Source organism: Aulonocara stuartgranti (genome assembly GCF_965226115.1).
Source record: "Aulonocara stuartgranti genome assembly, chromosome: 12".
NCBI lineage: Eukaryota > Metazoa > Chordata > Actinopteri > Cichliformes > Cichlidae > Aulonocara > Aulonocara stuartgranti.
The window spans coordinates 23,921,244-23,943,211 of NC_138948.1; the positions used below are offsets into that span (position 1 = coordinate 23,921,244).

Consider the following 21,968-nt stretch of genomic DNA (forward strand, 5'->3'; position numbering starts at 1 on the left):
CAATAAAGTTGAATTCTATTCTATTCTATTCTATTTCTATAAGTAAAGCATATTTTTAACAACACTCTCAGATTGTGTCAAAAGATTCTTTCAAACTGTCCTAACTTCTTTGCAAAGTTCCAGCAGCTAGACCAAAGTTCTGTCCATTTAATCAAGACGAGATCTCTTTTATTGCATTGCACTGTCTTGTCACTGAATGTTTAGGCTGAACCTCTTGCACTGTGCACACACTGGATCTTCACCGTTGTGACGGGGGGAAAGCCCTTGATGGGATGTTCCAGGAGCGTTTTTATAAATAGTCTGTAGTAACAGGCTGAGGGAGGGGAGGAAAGGGGAGGGGCAGGCGGGGATGATGAGCAGCCACAATGACAGAAGCATCTCCGCTTTGTCGCCCTGCGCCTGTCAGCAGTCAGTCACTAACCGACTTGATTACAAGTCTGAAACTCCGCTAGTGACCAGGCCCACTGGTTGCTGCTGAACTACGCCCCACGGGCTCGCAGTTTGGTGACCTACTTCGGGGTAAAAGTTCCCTTTTTTTTTTTTTAAAGAAACGTCGCGGTGAACTTGCTGAAGATTTGGAAGTCATTCCTTATAATCCGTTTTGCTCTTGGGGTGCGCACCAAGACAACAAATGCGTGGACTCGAGGCTTCCGATTGGAGTGTCAAGTAGGCTGCTGTATTAAGTGTTTTTTTTTTGTTTGTTTGTTTTTGTTGTTGGGTTTTTTTTAGGAACTTCAGTCACAGGATACGAGGGTGGGGGGTCGCTCATTCGGCTAGTCTGCAGCCAGGTGATGCATTATGCATAAGTAATCTTCTGTTTTCCATGTGGTGTCTGTTTGTTTTTGTTCGTGCCTACACTGTCCTCTTGTTTGATGTTGTAAGCATGCCATATTTTCATACATTTGCATCAGATTATTTGCATTTTGCCGCAAAAGGCCTGTATGTGACACCATTCACAGAGAACACACAACCTGGAGGCTCTATTGAACTGTTGAATTACTCTGGTTTCAGACTTAAATCTTAACTCTTTTCTGAGTCACTGAACTCAGACATTGCATACTATAGTTATCTTTATATTGATTGTGCGCGTTTATGTTAAACCTAAAATATATGTTTTCTCGAGTTCTATATTTAATTTTTTTTAAAAAATATATTAAATTAAATTAGATTTTAAAAATTCTAAATATTAAGGCTATCCGAAAAACATGTGGTCGTTTTGAATTTGATGATGCAATATGTTTTTTAAACAAGCTGGCCCACTGGATTGGTAAATATGCCTCTGGCGGAGTAGGCCATGGTCCTTTTTCCTCTTCAGCCTGGAGCGCAGAGTCCATTTAAAAAAAAAAAAAAAAAGAATTTCAAAGTTTTTATTGCCATGTTTATCAGTGTGTTGCATCACCTCTTCTGTAAGAACCAGAGAGCCTAAGACATCAATTTTGAAAGACAAATGTTTTCCCATTCTTGATTGATATTGGATACCAAATGCTTAACAGTTAGGTGCCTCATTTGACCTATATTACCTTGATAAAACCTCAGACTTTTTCAGTCTTTGGTGGGGAAAAATAGGAAGGCTAATGTTACGTAAGGCCCAAAATGGCCTCCGTACAAGAAAGTAGTAGCTCTAATATTGACCAGTAACGAACCACCACACGCACACTGTAATGGGTTACACAAGATTTATTTGTTCTTTCTCCGGGTAAAACTACTGGCTGAAGACACAATTCTGGCCAGGAATCCAAGGCCCAAAGCCACCGCGGTCAGGGTTGTTAGCCTGGTTACAAACAGGGGAAAGGTGGTCACTTGGAAGAACAAGCAGCCAAAACGTATCAATCCTGCAGCTTCCTCAAAAAGGCTTGCCACCCACCTTTTCAGGCCTGACTTCGTTCGAGGCTGGGTCTCCACATCACATCCTGGGAGCTGGAACTTCCCCAAAACTGGTCCAGTTTCCTTGTCAGGGGCACAGAGAGTCTCCAGTCCAGTGTTTGTTTTCCTGCCTTTCAGCACATCCACTCACATCCCAATAAGAATGAGTCCTCCCTCCAACATCCTCAGTTTATTTTAAAAGCAAAACCAGGCCAGGTTAAAAATCTTTTCCATTAAAATGTGCACACTTCATCCTGGATCTTCGAAGCTTCCCTGCTTCACCAGTGTCCTACAAAAACAAAAAAAAAAACAACGACAACCCCTACTTCCTGTTTCCTCTCCCCTTTATAGAGAAGGGCTCCAATCCTCCCCAATCAGCTGCTCCCTGTATTCAACTCCAAATAGCTGGCAGCTGGACTAGAGTAGAATCTCCACTCCCACATGGGTGTGGCCCACACCTCACATCAAACACAAAAAACACCAAAGCATGCAATTAATACAAAACAAAATCTAAAGAAATGCCAACCCAAAAGCTTAGTGGGGATTCTCTCCATCCTTTTCCACCATGCTATACTCTGTAACACTAGCTTAGCACCAAGACTCTTGGGCAGTAGAGCTCATCCCCTGCTGTACAACATGCAGAATGTGGTTTGGGACTGTCTCGCTGAAATAAGCAATGCTTTCCCAAGAAAGCTTGAATGGCAAAATGTGCTGCTCCAAAAGCTGTGTATTTAAAAGTGAATGGGGCTTACAGATGGCCAAGTTACCCAAACCATGTGCACTAATGCAGCCTCATCGTCTCACAATCTCTGGCTTTTGAGCTGTATGATGAAAGTAAGCTGAGTGATTCAGCCTGGAGCTCAATGTGTATTTTTTTCAAGAATTCTAAAGTTTTGATTGGCCGACCAGAGGACAGTTTTCCACTTTGCCTCAGTCAATCCAAAATGAGCTCGCACCTAGAGAAGTCAGCTAAATTTTAACCTAGTTTATATTGTTTTTTCTTTTCATGTGTCAAAGTTTCAACTTTCACGTGAGGATGCAGCAACAATTTGTGTTGTTTAGAAGTGTTTCTAAAGCCTACTGATGGCTCTTTGCATTGCAGTGTCATTTAAGGACCCGAAGGTCACAGCCTGTCAATACTTTCAGATGTATTTCTTTTATTTTTGAATGCCTTTGCTTTCTTCCAGCATTGCTATTAAAATGTATTCATCTTTTTAATGAGAACAAATTACCCTTGTATTTAGTAAGACGTGGACCACAATTACCTTCTCTGGGAAGTATGAGTTATGAAAATGTGTTATATTAGTGATAATGAATAACAACATGACTCCTCTTGTTATATGCACCAGTGATTGTCTGAAATTAACATAAGCATGCAGTGCTCTGATCTAATATATTGCTTACACTCATTTGATTTCCCCCCCTCTCTAGTAGACACATGCAGACTCTTCCCCATCACATTCCACTGCTATCTAATAACCTACAAATTCCTCGCTTTGGCTCTGATTGGAAATGTAAACCCAGTAGTCACACTTAGTGTGACTGTTGTGGGAAAAAAGAAACCCTTCCTCGTAGGGCTGTTCGATATAACGATATATATCGGGTGACGATATAAAAACGTCTATTGTTTCATTTTATGCTATCGTTTGTTTCATGGTGTCACAAAATAAACTGTTTACAGCAATATTTTTTTTCATCGTTTTTATGGTCACTGTAGTGGCTATATTAATTTCTTAAAGTTCTCTCTTTCTCTTATATTTAATATAACCACACTACAGACAGACAAGCGCCTGTTTTTATGCGTTGTGTTTAGCAACAACTAGGTAACACCATCGCGTGTCCGCTTGTTTATGTTCCACATAAACCTTTCACAATAAAGCTCAAGATCCTGTTGAGACTTTTCAAAATAAACTGAATCACGTGAAAGAGTAGATTGTTTACGGATGAGAAGTAAAAAAAAAGAGCCGCCAGGTGCTAAAAAAATAAACCTTAGACTCAAACGTTAGAACAGGCTTTTCCCCGCAGCACGCCGTGTATTAAATGCTCACAAAGAAAACGGCGGCTGTTACAACTTATGTCTAAAAATGTGTAGTTTCATGCATCGGTTAAAACACTCGACTCCAGGTACATGACGCGCAGCTGGAAACACTTCCCGCAAGACGAGCTGCCCGAGATTCACAGATTTTACAGAAAATGTTACATTTTTGTGATTTATATCGTTATCAGACAATAGAATTCTTATATCGGGATATGAGACATATGGGACATATCGCACAGCCCTACTTCCTCGGGTTGTTTTGGAAATATCCTGAAAAACTGTGCAGGCAGTTTTATTGACAGTTGTCCCAGTTAGTCATTATGAGGATAATTTTCCCCACAGTAGCCCCACCAGCATCCTGAGAGGGACCCATCTGGTGCAAAGTGAAACCAGCTTTGTGTGTTGGAAAGAAGATCAAATATATCACTGTCATCTACTGTATCTTGTAGCTATCCATCTTTATTTGGCTTGGTCATAAAATGCCTATAAAGGGAAGGATAACTTTGAAATGAGTTCTCAACAGTAGGCTTGGACTGTTGTGGTATTGCCCTCAGTTGGGGAGAAGAGGAAATATGTGGTCTCATTAGAAATGCATTAGAGGGAAGGGAGAGAGGTATAGAAGTGGGGAGATGAGCTCAAGTTTTTATCTGTTAAACTCTGAGAGGGAAAATATTCACACCCTCCATCTCATGCTTGAACTGGCTTCTCTTTCCCCCCCTTTCACTCTGTCAGTCTCTCTCTCTCTCTCACACACACACCAGTACACCTCAGTGACCCATTTAATATCAGCCACAAAACTGGCAACTATATTCCCACATATTCCTCCTGAAAACACATCAATGCTAAAACTCATCCACAATAATTCAGCAAGAAAAAGTGCTTACCCGCACCTTCTTTATCAGCTTAATAACCTCTTTGCTCTCTGCCAGTACAAAGGAAACTGATAAAAAAAGGATGTTGTGACACACAAAGAGAGTTTCTTGTCCCGTAATGCCCTCCTGTTACACACTGATTATTCAAATTTAACAGTGGTCCTACAATGCTTTTTCTCTGCATCTGTCTGACACTTTTCCTTCACATTAGTAGCACTAAGAAATAATAATACTCCATTGTGTATCTTTATGAAAATATTCTGTAAGATCCCTTATTTAACACTGAAATAACACTTTCAACATAAAAAAAAAGCCTGTTTGATACATATGTAGGTTGTTCCATATATAACACCTGCAGGAATGAAGCACCTTGGCCTACAGTCTAAGTTGTCAGAGGAAATAATCTGTACTGAGCTGATCTCGTTCATGGAAGCAGCATGCTCATATGATAGGCAGGTTAACTGCAGCCAAGTGTGTCGCAGCTTGAGTGTGTACTGGCAAAAGTGCATGAAATATGGATTGACCGTGTTCATGTTATGCATTTCCTTTCTTTTCAGGGATAATCTGTGGAGCTGGGGTATCTAACAGACCTCAGGCTGACCACCAGGATCTTGGAGACCACTGTCCCACCTACCATGGAGCATGAACTGAGAAATGGCCTGTCTATATGGAGCATCGTGGCCATTGTTTGCAACTCTGTGGTAGGCTTTCTCATCGTCATCCTGTTTGTCATCCTCTACAAGGCCTGCAAAGTACCTTCACACCAAGAGAAAGTGCCTGCTTTTGCAGCAAAGCTGGAGCAGAAGAAGGATGAACAGAAGTATATGCTGACTGCAGCCTAATCGAGACCCATAGGTATGAACTCTAATGGAGCTGGACATCATATATGCATGCCGTTACATTCCGTCTGTATCTCCTTTTGTGTTACATAAATCACTGTTTACATCTCTGCATCTTGACTGTGCCAGTGAGTGAAGCTCAGAGTAAGCTAACTGCATTAAGAGTTGTGGCAAGACCAACAACAACAAGCGGGCCCAATCCTCTTATCTCTGCTGTGCATCGCGGGGACTGTCCATCTGTCAGTCAGTTTGGTTTTGCTCGGCACAGATTCACCATGATCTCCTCCTCTGCTCTGTTCCTTTTCAACCCTCCATCTGAAGCCACAGAGCGGATGTGGAGGACGAACAGCAAAGTTAACTGGGAGAGAGGAACTGAGGTGACAACGTTGGTCGAGAGGCACGAAGACATAAAATCACATTTTTAGTAGTAAAGAGAAAAAGCAACAGCAGCTGGGATATTTTTTTCCCCATAGCTGCACACTAATGATGCCAGCAACAGAGCGGCAGAAACACGACAGGTAGACACTAAAAACCCAAACGAGGCAGAAAGAATAAAGGTGTAGCTGGAGGATGTGTGTCAGTCAAGACAGACAGAGATAAAGTTTGGTTTATATTTGGTGGGGATTGATGAAGTGCAAGGGAAGGATAGGAAAGGGGATCCTTTGATGTGTTGTTGACAGAAAAGAAAGCTCGAGGGCCCTGTTTGATAGTCTCCCTGTTTGACACACAAGTCTCTGCTTTCACTGATCCAACTCCCACGGGATTAAATGTAACAGTAAAATGCGTTACTCGTGTCCTGGTGTGCCTCGCTTTCATTCTGTGGGTTTCTCCAAAATGTTTATAAGCAGCCATCATCGGAAATGACACGACTTACAGAACAGGAGTGAGCAGTGTGTTTATTGTAGTGGATGTTCTCCAGCTGTTAACTGTGTGATATAAAGATTATGTTGCGGATGGAAGAGAGATAAGAGCCAACAGACTGACTGGCAAAATGACAAAACGTATATGCATATATGTATGCACACAATAGATTTTGTTTCAACTATTGAGAGGGCTCTGTGTTTTAATGCTTTCATTTTGTAGTTTAGGATCTCAGGTTAACTTAATACATATATGATTTTGTCTTTTGTGTTCTACTTACTTTAAAGAGGATACTTGTACAAATGATAATGCTGATGCTGTTACACTTCCTGGATTGATTATTAGTGGCTAAATTCTGGAATATTTCTGAATCATATAAATTCAAATTATAATGCAGCTTCTTATATGTGAAGATTTTTATATTTCATGTGATTGCCCTTGAACTGAGTGTCACAGCTTTGCTTGGCTTCCAAATACACCAACATTTGGTTCATTCTAAATTTTCCAAAGGTGTGAAAGTGAAACTGGTGACCTGTTCAGGGTGTACCCAGATTCCCTATGACAGCTGAGGTAGGCTCCAGCAATCCCTGCTGGATAGGTACTTAAGGAAAATGAGACATGGACAAAAAAGCAATCGCAGTATCATTCAGCATCATTGTGAACTAAGCAGCTTTGTTTTATGTTTGCCACACGATGAGATTAAGTTATCTTTGGTACTGAATATGCTTCTTTTTTTCTTTTTCTTTTTTTGTAATGAAATAAATGATCACTCAAACAACATTCAAAAGAATAGCTGATCTTGAAATTAATCATTTGTTGCTGCCTTACAGATTAATGCTATTGTCCTCCATGCCATGCAATCTTGACAGTCTATTTTGTATCAACAATAAACTCATTTACTCTTGTTTCTAACTAATGTGGTCTGCAATCAGTGTTGCTCTGCCCTTTCAGTGTGTATCACCATCATTTTCCCTCCAAATTATTTAAACATTAGTGCTTGAATTAAAATAACAATTGACTTCAACCTCCTGCACTGAAGTAATCAATGTGGAACACACTGACCTCAGCAGTGACCCACATCCTGTTGTTAGTGAACTACAAGTGTGTAATTCTTATCTTGTAACCACAATCCAGCATCATTATAACGGCCGTGGGGTTGGGGAACTTGCGAGTGCTTACTATGGATACATTTTTCTTTGAGTGACAGTTAACATCATTATATGGTGTTTCTTATATTTTGGTCATTATTTTTCTCCGTATGGCTTCAGCACACTAAAGGGCACGAGCAGAAAAAAAACTACGTTGCCTTACCAAAATACTGTACTCATGCTATGTGCAATATTTAGAATCTTCTGCTCCACCGTAAACTGAAGAAACAACAAACGGGCATAAGGAAATTTAATAGGCTAAATTGTTGTCGATTAAGCCAACTATATATAAAATAATCATGAGCCAGTCCACCTTTTCCATTTTCAGCATTAAACAGACACACTAAAGATGTTAGAGGATCCTTTGTATCAGTAATGTAGTTCATTCTTCCTATATGCCATACTGAGTACTTTTTTGTTACATATGTAAAACTGGATGCTGAATTTCTACTGGAATAATTATAGTCATGGTGCTTTTACACTGATTTTTGCTGATTTTTTTGTTTTTGTGGCTCTTTAAAGTCGAAGAACTAACAAGATTAAAAAGAGTCATGCATTTGTCAGATCTTCTGAGAAGAGATTAAAAATCTCTCTATATATTAACTAAATGTCAGATTAGCGTGTGCGTGCTTGAGAGACAAAAGCTGCGATTACATGTGTGCACATGTGTAAATACATTGGTTTATAGCACATGTGAGGCAGATGGGCTGATGACTTGAAGCCGCTCGTCAGCTGTGCAGTGTTTATCTGCTTCACTCCTATTTATCTGCCTGCCAATTTCCCTCTCTATCGCTGTCTCTTTGGCAGGCTTTCCCTTATTTGTTTCCCATCTAACGAGACAAATGCCAAAGTTCGGCAAACTGGCCAGAAAAGATCCAGCGATCTACCCCACAGTGAGCTGCTTGGATGATGAAGGTCAGCACAGTCTGACTCACAGTGTCTGAACCACTGCACTGATGTTTTTAAATGTGATTTTCTCTTCAAGACCATTGAAGGGATTCACTACTATAACTGACAATGCTTATTATCAATAAGCAAAGGCATTCACTAATCGTCCATCCAGTCATCCATCTCCTGACTGTCATACTTACACTGATTCATTAATCTCAGATTTGGTGCTTACTGTGAGTTCATCGAGTTGAGATTGAAGATAGCCACTGAACTCTGCATCACTCTCACCATGCTGCATCACACAGCAGCAAATTCCCTCCATCTTCCAGTTGTAGCTGAGAAGGAAGAGGGTCACTGAACTCAACATGGTGTTATATAATGATAGCTGCAAATATCAGAGACAGAGAGATTACTAATAAATATATGAGGGACCAGTAATCTGCAACTCCATCTGCACTGCTGGAGGGGTTGCATAACCCACATCAGGCCACACTGAGTCATTGCTAGTGGCTACGTCTAAATGCGTGTCTCTCGGTGTGCTGCAGAGCAATCGCCAAAGGATCAAATGTTAATCTATAATTTGGATGCTGCATGGCCAAAAATTTTGTGGAGTTTCTTTCAGATCTCAGAATCTTATGTAATCTATCATTTAATTTAGCGGCTTCAAATAAAGCCTTTCAGGTGGCTGAAAGTATGAATCCATGCCGTAAAGTGAGCAGTGCGAGTGTGGATGTGTATGCATGTGTGTTGTATTACTGTTCTTGTGCATGAATAATTCATGACAAACTCCGAATCACACCTAATCAGAACTTCATGCCAGGACCCTGATAAAGTCACTCAACACCATTAAATGCACAGAGACATACAACCATTAAATAGACTTTGACAACTGTGCGGCTCTGACATTGAAATGGTAGCAATTTAGTTCAATTTAGTCAATAGGAATGTTTACTCTGTCAAAAGAGGTCTAATTATAGCGTGAAACAACCTCATATAATGGTGTTGATGGGCATAGCATCAGTATGCAAGAAACAGCAAACACAATGGAACAGAGGTGAGTGTGTGTGAGCTCAAGAGGAACAGAAGAGCAAGAAGAAAAATAAGAATCATATATATACATTTTTTTATCCTTTCATTAATTTTCAATTATACCTTTTTCATTTTGTGCCTCAGGAATTAATAGCACCTTATACTGTTCAAACTAAGAAAGCCACACAGATAAGCAGATTAGCTGGGAAGGACCTCAAAACGCTTGGATTTATCAGAATAAAATGCTACAACCCACTTGACCCTGCACACATCTCATTGTCATTCATCCTCCATGTAGCCTGTGGCCCTGTCTTCTGTAGATATAGACTGCCACCTGCTGGTTTAACCTTTAATGTGGGCTTCCTTCCCCTTTTGACTGTACAGTGGATGATTGCTGCAACGATCCTTCTCTATTACTGTGCAGCAGAGCATACTATTGCTGCTCTCTGCTGGTATTTCCAGGTAAGGACAATATGCAGTCAGACGTGTCAGTGACTTTTACTGAGAACGAGTGGCATGGTCTGCTGGCAAGCCATCATTATCCAGAGATTATTTTCCTAAGAATGTATAATTTATGGGCTCCACGAAGGCGATTTGATTGTTTCATTCAGCGAAGGCTTTTTAAAGTTTCGTGATGCTCTTTCTATTTGTTCTCATCCAGGCACAGAGGAAGAATGCTAATTAAAAATACAAGGCTTATTTATTTTTGTAATGAATTTAACAACTTACACTATGCAAAGGAATTGTTGCCAGGGATTTTTACAGGTAAAGGACAGAAGTTTGGCAGTTTAAAGACCCAAAATAACAGTTTTAAATTTTCAAGCTGTAGTTAGTTCCACATAGACGAGACCTTAATCCACAAATTAAATATGCAGCTATGTAAAAATTACTTCCCACTAAAGGCTCTGCATTTGGATTCTGTTTAATATGTGTTTTTTAATTAACGTATTTAAAGCATCAAAAGTATCAGCCCCTAACAAGATCATTTGTTAAGGTAATAACTTATTAAGTCTATTACCTCTACAGACTACTTTAAAATTTCATTATATTTGTATTTCAAGAAGCCTGGAGTAAAAGTACTTAAGTGAAGTAGCAGAATACCTTAGATTGTACTGGATTAATTGTGATTCGTTAAATTTCACTGCTTTTTGTTTTGTGAAATTATATAACTGTCAGGTTTTCTTGGATATTTGCATAATTATATGTACAATGTACAGTTTTTGTAATTTTGCCTCCATACATGGCCACAAGGATTTTAAATCAATATATATTTGAAGTGAAGACTTTTAGCTTTAAGTACAGGGATTCAACAAAATTATTGCATTAAGTGTTTAGGAACAAAAGCCCCTTTTATGCATTAAAGGCTCAGAAGCACTTGGAACAATTTACAGACAAGACGTTTATGGCCAGGTAAGTAGATAAAAAATCCAGAGTAGATCCCAAGTACTGAACTTTTCACTTGAACTCTTAACAACTCCAAAAAGATGTCAGTGCAGGTGAAAGAGGCCATCATGACTGACTAAACCAAATAAATCTATAAGAGAGACAGCAAAAACAATCTGCTACAGTCCTCAAAAGAAGGAATACTCAGCAACACCAAAAGGTCTGAAAGACCACAGACCTTGCGAAATCTTTGCTTGGTTAAGAAAAACCCCTTTGCAACATCTAACCAAGTCAGAAACACTCCTAAGGAGGTGAGATCTACAATCAAGAGACATTCACATGAGTAGAAAAAGGATTTAGAAACCAGGGTTGGGTTAATAGATAATGAGCTAAAGCATACTGCAAACACAAGAGTTACTCAAGGCAAAGAAATATGATACAATAGCCAGCCCAATGACCTGATCTTATTTCAATAGCACATTCTTTTCCGTTACTGTAGACATAACTGCAGGCAGTGAGACTCACAAACAATCATGTTTACTATGTATTAATCTGCTGTAATTCCTAAACACTCAATGGAATACCTTTTAAAAATGAGAAAATCTGCACTTTAATCATGCATTGATTATTTGATTTAAAATCCACTGTGGTGTTGTAGAGAGACAAAATTACACAAAGAAAAAAATCTTTGTCTAAACACTTACAGATGTAACTGGAGATAACCATCTGCTTTGTACAGACATGCTTCTTTTTACTTATTTTGTGGTCCCACTGGCTATAGACTGGTGCCCAGTAAGTGAAATGCAACTCAGTGAGAATGAAATCAGATGTTTGCTGCAGTCATTTAAAACATATTTTACCTTTTTAAACATCAAAAGCTCTTTGGTAGCTTTGACTGTTTCTTGTATCGATATGTTTATTACTGATCCATCATCCAGTGAAATGTGATGCTTTTGTCTAATTTTTAGTACACAGAATTCCCTTTCATATCTGCACATGTCATGCTCAGCAAGTGGGTAAATAATAATGACATGCAAGACATGAGTTCACTCTGAACAGTTCTTTCCATCATTATATCAAAGTTGTTTTTGTATTTTACGAAGACAAAGAACTTTTCCCCATATGTTCATAGTTTTTGTTTGTTTGTTTGCTTGTTTGTTTTTTAGAGCTCCAGTAATTTCTTTACCTTTGAAAGGGAAACATATCCAAAACACTCCAAAAGACCACTGTCTAGTTGTCTCCTGATCATTGCTTTTCTGTTAATGAACACAAGCCTCCTTATTTAGGAAAACAAGGCAGCTATTATAACTTTCTGATTTTGTTTTCCTCTTGCATGATAACCTCTTTACCGTTCATAGTGCCATCCAACTCCACTTCCATTTAAATGAAGCAGTGCTCTGCCACATGTTTGCTTTTTAGTATATGAAAAATCACACTTAGCAGCGAGCTACTAGTTTTGAATCACTGCATTTGGGACACAGTGTTTTTTATAGGACACAACCTCCCACTGATTTTTCTCTATATTGACAAAACCATCAAGCTGACACTTGGTGCTTCCATTATTTTATAATTTTATAAGATAAAATAAGATAAGATAAGACTTTATTAGTCTCACACGTAGGAAATTTTTTGGTTTTGGTCACGGCACAAAGTACAAGTTTAAAAGCAGTAAAAGTTAAGAAAAACACAATAGAATAGGGTACGATAAAACAGAATAACATACTATAAAACACGAGTAAATACTAATACTATTTAAATACTAATAAATACTATATACAATAGAATAAAATACTGTACAAAATAGAATAAAATGCTCTGTTATAGTAGGAAAAAATTGCACTTGGTAATACTGCACATCAGGGAGACAGTTACAATTCTGTATGGGATGTGCGTGTGTGTCTGTCTGCACCTGTGTGATCATCTGCAGAGTCTGACAGCAGCTGGAAGGAAAGCCCTGTGAAATCTCTCTGTCCCACATCGTGGGTGCTGCAACCTGCCACTGAAGAAGCTGCTCTGTGCTGTGAGTCTCCTGCATGGGGTGGGAAATGTTGTCCAACAGGAATGACAGCTTATTATTTCTTAATATACATTTTAGTTCATTTATGTAGGTTCTCCAATAATTTACTCAATGAAAAATTGGAATATTTTAATACTGAAATAGTGATTCAGAAGAATTATTAAAGTAATTTATTAGTTATTAAAGTTATTAAAGAGCAAATGTACTAATATTTAAACTTAAATAATTCTTTAGAGATTGTGCCTGAGCAGGTCTATACATGGCAAATATCGAGTGAATAACAAGAAAAGGGGAAATACTCATATACTGTGTAACGAGTCATTCACATAATCCTCCAACTGCACACTTTGTTGGGGACCATACTCTTTGGAAGGCCCTCTTGGGTCCCCGTACCCTATTTTGGGATGCCAGACCCGGAAGTGGGTGGTGGAGTCACCGTCATCCAACTGGTCACACCATCGCCGACATACTGCCTGCTGGGATGTAGTTCTCCACCGGAAAACTACAAATATTATTAGAAATCGGAGATCACTTACGATCTCGGCGATAACTCGTCGAAAGGATCCGCTACCATCTTTCACTTTGGAGGAGAAGGGAGGGAAGAGGCGCGTTGCCAAAATGATGGAAGAAATAGACAGATTTCAAGTGCCGAGTGCTGTACAGGAGGCGGAGATGCAGGCTGAGATGCAGCCGCTGGTAAGTCTAGAACAGTCTGGAAATGACCGGCGGCGCTTGATCTGTTTGCCTTGTTTAATTAAAAATGGCATTACAACCGCGCATACTTGTGTAGTGTTTGAGGCCTTGCCATTCATAGACTGAGACCCCGACAATCGCATCACCTGCCATGTGTAATGCCATTAGAACGTTCTCCATCAAGTTTCCCGGCTGCTTCCACGGAGTGAAATCGAATAAACGACGGCGGAATACACGAGGGGACGTGGATTTTGCTCACAAACAAGCTTTGTTGTGTTTTGTTTGTTTGTTTGTTTGTTTTTGTCGCTCGGCATAACGCAAACAGCGTCCGGTCTGCTGCGCAGCATCCGTCATGTCTGGCGAAAACAAGCATCCCATCCCAGCACTGCTGCTGCTGCATCCTCAGCATCCATGCAGCAAGTTACTCTGGTATCGACGCCACTTGCGTCACTTTGACGGGATTAGCAGGGGGCTCCTTATCGCTTGTATATGTTTGTACGTGCCATTAAAGGTTCGCCTTTACATACAAATCTCAGTGTAAACGGTTTAACGGAGCGCTCCGTGGCCTGTAGCGGGGCCCGGGGTTACTGCAGCCTGCAGGGCGGCCTCTGCTGCCCGCCGCCGGGGCCGCTGGGGAACCAGACTAGACTAAAGCAACCTGACCTGCTGTCTCCAGGTGCCCCCACACCAGAAGTCCCCACCGTTCCTCATTTGTTGTTGTTTATAAAGCCTTTCATCCCTCTTGCCTTTGCTCTCTAGTTGTAAGATGCACATTTATTTTAAGACTGCTGGCACAAATCACAGATCTGTGTTTATTACCATTTATTCCCGTTGCTTAGCTATGGTGGGTATTACTCTGCATTACAAAACGACATTCATTATTCATCGCTGCCTCAGTAAAACACATCTCTGCACTTCCTTGTGTCCAGGACCCTGCCTCGTCCACAGCTTCAGAGGCTGACTCAGACACCAGAGAGGGGGAGCCTGTCACTATAAACTACAAGCCTTCACCTTTGCAGATGAAAATAGGTGAGAGATACAGTTTTAACTGCAGGCTAAATGTCTGTCTGTCCATCTGTGGTTGTTGAAGTGTTGTTTGATTGACTGTCAAACACAAAATGGTGCGTAGTCTGTAGACACAGATCGTAAAGGAACCAGCATAGATACTGTATAGCTGTGCTGAGGCATTTTAATTAATGGCACATTGGCCTCTATGATTATTCTTGATGCCTTGCTAAGTAAAAACTAATGCGGTTACTACTGTAATAGGGCCGCAGCTACAGATTATTGTCTTTATTCACGAATCTGCTGATTATGTTTAGAATCTGTCCACTAATCTTTTAGTCTATTATTTTTAACAAAAGGCCAATTGCATGTTCCCAAAACCCAATGTGATTGTCTTCAAGGCAGGGAATAACAGCCTCTCTGGCCCCTCTCATGCCGTCTTTATAGAAAGCCACAGTTCTTAAAGATTCATTTCAGCACCTTGGACAGAGTCCAGTGGCGAGCAGGAGCACATAGTTTTTAATGTTTTTTATTTTTACTGTTTGCTACTGTATGTTTACTCAGAGTCAATAATATCTAAGAATTAGTGAGCTACTCTGTTAGTCAACGCTCTTTTTTTAGGCTGTACAGCTACAGTTATGTATACGTTGCCACTATCTTCTCTCTCTCGCCGTTTCTTGGTCCTGCGTCCAATTAAACATTGTTATAAAAACTACCTTGGCAGCTATGTTGATTTCATTAGGTGTGCATGTTTGTTAAATTCATCACTTTGCTTTTGTGACCTTGAGATAAAGAAACAAGCAAAACAAAAATACAATCTACATCTATATGTCATGTCAAAACGTATTTGGTGCAGATTCCTCACAGCAAGAAGGGTCAGGTTTGAAAAATGCTGGTGAGCCAGGCCTCTCTGTGTGGAGTTTGCAGGTTCTCCCAGTGACTGCATGGATCAAATGGTGAAGCTAAATTGGCAGTAGGTGAAGTTGTTAGTGTGCAGAGTTGTTTGTCTCTTTGTATTAGCCCTGTGAGGAGCTTGCAACTCTCCGGGGTGTACTCTTGTTCTCGTTGTCAGCTGAGATAGGCATCAGCCTCGCCTACAACCCCAGCCTATAAGTGGTTAAGAAAATACATTGACATTCAAATGTTTTTAGATTTTAGTTCAGCAGTAGCTGATGCCGAAAGGGGAAGGTTCTAGTTTTTGATGTCACATGCAAAGTTTCTGAATACGTTTTACTTCTAGGCCTTTGAATTGTAATATGTTAAACAAATTTAACAGTTCTCTAAGCTCACACAGCAACAATCAGCACTCTTTGGTCAGCTGATCATTGAAGCAAATCTCTCCAGTGAGCAGAAACTGATCTGCCCTGAAGTCACGTCTGTTACTCTGCTGCACAGCTTACCAAAACGTTGTCTTCTTAAGTAAGAAATGCCATCTCAGTCTTCTTAAAGTAAAGATTGACTTAATATAGAATTCAACTAAATCAGGTCATCACACCTGATTCTCATAAGTGTGCCTAAATAAAGTAAACATGAACATGCGTGCATATTTGTGCATATTTGCAACATTTAACTCAAGTATTACTTTACCTTACTGTAGTTTACTAGTTAAACTTATTCCGTCACTCTTATACAGATCATTTATTGTTCAAAGCTCAACCTTTATGCCTTTGCCTGCTTCTGTGTTCCTTACACAGAGAAACAGAGAGAGCTGGCTAGGAAGGGCTCGCTGAAGAACGGCAACGCTGTAGGTAGTCCAGTCAACCAGCAGCCCAAGAAGAACAATGTCATGGCCAGAACACGGTAAGATGCGAGCAGTCTCATCGTGGGGTCAGTCGAGAAATTATGAGAAAGACTTCTGTTGGCTGGTTGTTATTGATAAACAAAATCTCAGTAATTAGAAGTTTCTCACAGCAAACCTCATACAGTGCAATTTACGTGTTGAAAGAGATTCATGTGGTGTAATTGTGTAACTGTAGTAGCTTTAAGTATAGGAGTACTGTAACAATTGTAATGATCCAGCCTGAAGTGAAGCCACAGAAAAATACAAATAAAGATGCTTAGGTGTGACAGTATTTCAAATGTAGAAATTAAGCTTATTTTGTTCTTTCTAAATGTGCCATGTGTGGAAACAAAAATGTGTTTTAAGGCTGTACAAAAAAAGAGTCGTACTGATGTAGGGTTTGTAAGATGTCTGAAGTTAGACATTATACTGCTTTCACGCTTCTGTTGTTCCAGTGATTCAGCTGTGACGCTGCCTCCAGGCCTACTTTTCATTTATTTCAACATCTCTGCCAGTCCTGTTTTTGCTCACTTCTTACAGCTTGTGAAACTGTTTTTTCCTCCTCTGCGCCTGATCTCAACTCTCTCTCTTTTCCCCTCAATGCAGGTTGGTAGTTCCCAATAAAGGCTATTCGTCTTTAGACCAGAGCCCGGATGAGAAGCCTTTGGTGGCCCTAGATACAGACAGGTGGACACACAAACATCTTTCTTTCTGAGAAGCACATAAGCAAACATTAATGATATTAATATAGTATCCTGTGTTTTTCTGTTTCAGTGACGATGACTTTGACATGTCTAGATACTCCTCGTCGGGATACTCTTCAGCCGAGGTAAGAGCTTGTGCTTCAGCAAATATCAGTGGATCCCACCCCCTTGTATTTACTCTCATATTTCCCCCCATCTTCCATAATTATTAAGAGGCTAAGTGTTAGGGTTTTACAAGCCAGTGTTAAAACTATCCATGGCAATTCTGTGGGCATGTACACTCCCTGCAAGCGCATGATTACACTGCAGATATATCTGCAGACAAATGTGTATTAGACACAAAGCTGGATACAAATGAAATGTGATATCTGCATGTCTGCTCCTGCAAATCTTGTTTGTAACGCTGCTGCCACTATAAGTGCAAATCGCAGACGCATCCTCATATTTATAACCTGTCTGTGACGAGTCTAAGCTTGTGGGTTTTGTAGGGTGAGTTTTACAGCGTCAGATCCTAATTCCAACATGCTGTCAGAAATGAATAGCTAATGCACGTTACATACTTTAAAGCAGTTATTTGCTCTCTTAGTTCCAGCTAACCTGGGTGTAACAAGTACATATACAGTTACTGTTTCCACTGCAGGCCGAACAGAGGTTGTTTGTTGTGCTTATTGTTGATAGAGTGCAGAACAGCATATAGATAAAATGACTGCACACTTTTTGTGCAAACAAAGGAATTATTTTGGTTATTTAAAAAAAATCACAGCAGGAACAGTAGTTATCACGCTCCAAGTGATGATGCTTCCAGCCATCTGTGAAAGTGCCCAATCTCACTTTGCCATGGTTACCACTCGAACTTTTAGCCAGTCTAAATCACGAGCATAGACAGTCCTAATGTTTGTTGTTAATGTTAATGTTTTATTGCATTAGTACAATCAGATTTTGATTTACCAGTGATTTATATAAACATATCTATTTTTCTCTTTTCTTTTCCCTACCTGTCCTCCTGTGTGCTTTGGAATTTTACTTTCCTCCAACTCGTATGTTCCCAACCATGCAGTTTGCACAAATGATGTCCTGAGGAGTGTTTTAAGGACCAAATTAAAACAATTAAAACACAAACACACGCTTTTCCTGCTTTTTGCAAAGAAACTCCTAAAATGTTTAAAGGGATTCTCAACATTTTAGGAAATAATGGACCTTTTGCTGGTAATCAGTGGACACTCAGAGGAATTAGATAACCTGAGCACATATAAGAATGGTTTTAAAGGTTGGGTCATTCAGTACATCATACAAACTAGATAAAACATGCCAATTATTAAACTTTTGAGGTGTAGATTTTGTTACCTTTCTGCTAAGCCTGTAGCTGCTCTCACAAATATCTCTCCTTTATGATAAATTAAAATACCTGCCTGCTAACTTGAGTTAAGTTTTTCTTATACATACGAGAGTGGCACTAATCCTCTCACCTAATTTTCTGCAGTAAAGCGAAGAAGTACACTATCTCAATAAGCTGTCTGAGACTGTCAAACATTAAACAGCTACTTCAACAAAATAAATAAATAAAAACACAGATTAGATGAGCCTACTACTAGATGTTTGCATCTACTCATCATGTCATGGTATTTTTATGGGCTCAAATTGTGGTCATAAATATTTTGTACTGGTAAATTAGGATTTGTGTGTGCGTAAAAAAGATTCAAACTGTATTACCCTTCAAGGACCTGCAGTTCAAAAAAGTGCCCCTCCGACAGCCAAACCCATCTGTTCTCTGATTCGATAGTTAAATTTGTGATTGACCTGACATTGACCAATCAGCTGAAAGGAAGAAAAATAGGGTCAAAATCCGTACTTGTAAGTTGAAACCTGAGTGCAGAGTTTCACAAGTGTTTTTTTGTCTATGTCCACATGCAAATCTTTTTTATGCACACACAAATTCTTTTTACACATACAAAACTGATTTACAAGTACAAAATATTTATGACCACAATTTGAGCCCATATATTTCTATAAACTTTTCCAGGGTGGAATACAGCATATATTGACTACAAATGGTAGTTTCTGTTTGCCATCCTAAACAGGTTTTGTTTAACAGCAGTCACTGGACTGATCAATACTCAGATTTCCAAAGAACTCAGCGAAAATCTAAGAAGAACTGTAGATTGTAGATTCAGGCTTTCAAACCTAAGAACACTGTACCAGCTGTCAAGCATGGTGGTGGTAGCATCATGCTCCGGGGCTGTTTTGCTGTCAGAGAAACTGGTATATTGCACGAAGTGAAATAATGGAAAACAACTTCCATTTTCTTAAACTTCACTGCAAATCAAAAGCTATGCAGTTGAAAATTAAACACACACTGGGTTTTCCAAAAAGACAATGATCCCAAACGCATCAAAACTGAATTTAGAGTGGAAAAAGCAGGTTAACATTAAGTTTCTGCAATGGTATTCCCAAAGCCCCAACCCCAGTCTGTTCGAAAATCTTTTGACTATGCTTAAAAGCCGGATCTGTGCCAGCAAACCAGAAATGTAAATGACTCCAAAAGAACTCTAAGGAGCTTGTGGAAGTGGGAGTGGGAGTTGTCCCTTAAGAGGGTCATTGGCCCACTATTGATCATGTGCCTCATCACATGAGCCAAGATGTGAAAAGGGTGTGGGTCATTATCAGGAGAGGTTTTGGGTGCAACGATTGTGAGATCTTGCTTCACCCTATCATTTGAACCATTGAGATCACCTGATGCAAGATGTGAGTGGGCGTTAAGGCATCTGGGAACAGATCTCAAAACTGGATTGTAGGTGGCAGACAGCTGGTGTCATAAGGCACCCCCTCTGTTCAAAGATGATCGTTCACAGTGCACATAGATGAGGCCATCTTTTATCCTCTTTCAAACCAGCTGTCTTCTCTGTCCAAAATGTGAACATTGGCCTCCTCGAATTAGGATCATCATCATCATAATGGTTTGTCCCAAGGACAACTCTCCCAAACACAAACTAAACAACGTAGTGTATACTATGCAGTGTAATGAGGAGTTCTCAGTCTTCTACATTAGACAAACCAAACAGCCACATAGAAGAGCCACCTCGACAGGACAGGAGTCAGCTGTACATCTGGATCTAAAGGATAAAGGTCACTCTTTCTTACCATGACCTTCACGCCCATGATGGGTGGATGTAAACTCCTGTCCACCACTATTTTTTCACTAGAGTCACATGATTTTAGTAATTCGTTGTGTGACAGGAAGGGAATCAGCACATAAAGTTACATGTTTGGTCTTCATTACTTTTTGCACATTCCAGCTTTTGCAAAAGCTCTGCAGCCTGGTGATCTGCAACCCAAGGGTTAGTAAATGATGCTGTAACTCACTGACCTCTCTCTGTGTCCTCTCATTTTTCAGCAAATCAATCAAGATTTGAACATTCAGCTGCTGAAAGATGGCTACCGCCTTGACGAAATCCCCGACGACGAGGACCTGGATTTGATCCCACCCAAATCAGTCAACCCTACCTGCATGTGCTGCCAGGCAACCTCCTCTACCACCTGTCAAATACAGTAACTCTGCCTTTCCAGCTTTCCAGCCTTCTGCCCCCCCCCCCCCCCCCCCCCCGCTCTTTTCCACACAACATGAGCTCCCCTGCCCTCCCGTCTTTATCTGCTGTGACTTTACTTCGCCATGACAGTGGCGACAGTGAGACCTTGTTAGAATATCGTAAGTGCTATGATGATATTGACAACAACAAATAATCAAATTACCTTATAGAAACCTTGGTTTAAAATCTAGGAGAATGAACATATTTGAAATTAATCAATATGTAATAAAAAGATTAGTAAAGTGGTGGTTTCCTCCTATGGTAGGACTTGCACTTGTGTTTGAGAGCTCTTCTCCTGGTCAACATGATTTAACATAACACACTGATAAAAGCTGACAAAAAAGAAAAGTTTGTTTGATGCTCTAAAGTGACTTCAGTTTCCCAGAAGAATAAGAAACATTATCATAACTGACTCAGCTGTTCTGTTTACCTGAATTCTGAGTTGCATATATATATATTTTATTTTCTAGTTTGTTTGTTAGTTTTTTTTTATTTAAACGCTTACTTTTTTAACCTGAGGGATAATTAAAATTGAATGTGCTGATGCTCAGATATTTGATTGTGTCGTAGAAGTCTGATTCTCCAAACAGAGGAAACTGTATTGTTGTTGTACCTTAAGGGGTTAATATGTAGCACAGACCAGGTCATTGCACTCATTAACACCACCTTCAATACTTCTGCTCTCTTTGCCTAATTGGCAAAGAGAGATGTGGCATCACAGAGTTTAGGAGTCAATGTATGAAATCGAATAGTTGAGGAACAAACTGCATGAAGAGCATCTGACTGAATAATCCAATGGTAAATAATGAGCAAGTAGCTTTTTTGCACCACAGTTAATTTGTGCAATCACACGCTACTGTTGTTGCATTGTTTTCAATTTGCACATTTTGCTTTTTACTTTTTTGGGGAGCCCTTATCATTGTACTGTTTCCTGCAGAGCAGTGAAAATGAACTGTGTAGAAAGGGATGATTGCATATTGTTTCTTGCTCTGATCCCCACGTTATCAAGGCCAAAGCAACCTGATGATCACCGGACACCCTCCTTCCCATTTCTGTGTCAGTGCCACAGATCATTAGGTGAACACAGGGTCACACACCAGAGGAGGTGTACTTCGAAGTGAGATTAATGAGCTATCTTAAGCTTAAAGTCAGAGATTTCAGTGTTAGAAAGGTTGCTCTGTTTTAACCTGACTAAATCACCATGGTAAATACTACTGATCGCCAAAAAACGAAAGCCAGACTTAACAAAGGCAGCTGACAG

The 21,968-nt window shown here is 39.9% G+C and overlaps 1 protein-coding gene and 1 long non-coding RNA gene across 2 annotated transcripts; both read left to right on the forward strand.

The window, feature by feature from the left end:
- Positions 1-352: 352 nt before the first annotated feature.
- LOC309719061 lies at positions 353-7,385 on the forward strand. The gene is made up of 2 exons (XR_014280136.1): positions 353-788; positions 5,331-7,385. It is a non-coding gene; the product is annotated as an uncharacterized lncRNA (long non-coding RNA).
- A 6,085-nt stretch (positions 7,386-13,470) lies between these two features.
- fam219ab (family with sequence similarity 219 member Ab) lies at positions 13,471-20,708 on the forward strand. The gene is made up of 6 exons (XM_082555838.1): positions 13,471-13,637; positions 14,564-14,663; positions 16,334-16,439; positions 17,026-17,106; positions 17,194-17,248; positions 20,515-20,708. Exons 1-6 carry the CDS (start codon positions 13,560-13,562, stop codon positions 20,671-20,673), a joined length of 579 nt encoding a protein of 192 aa, XP_082411964.1. The 5' UTR covers positions 13,471-13,559; the 3' UTR covers positions 20,674-20,708.
- The last annotated feature ends 1,260 nt before the right edge of the window (positions 20,709-21,968 follow it).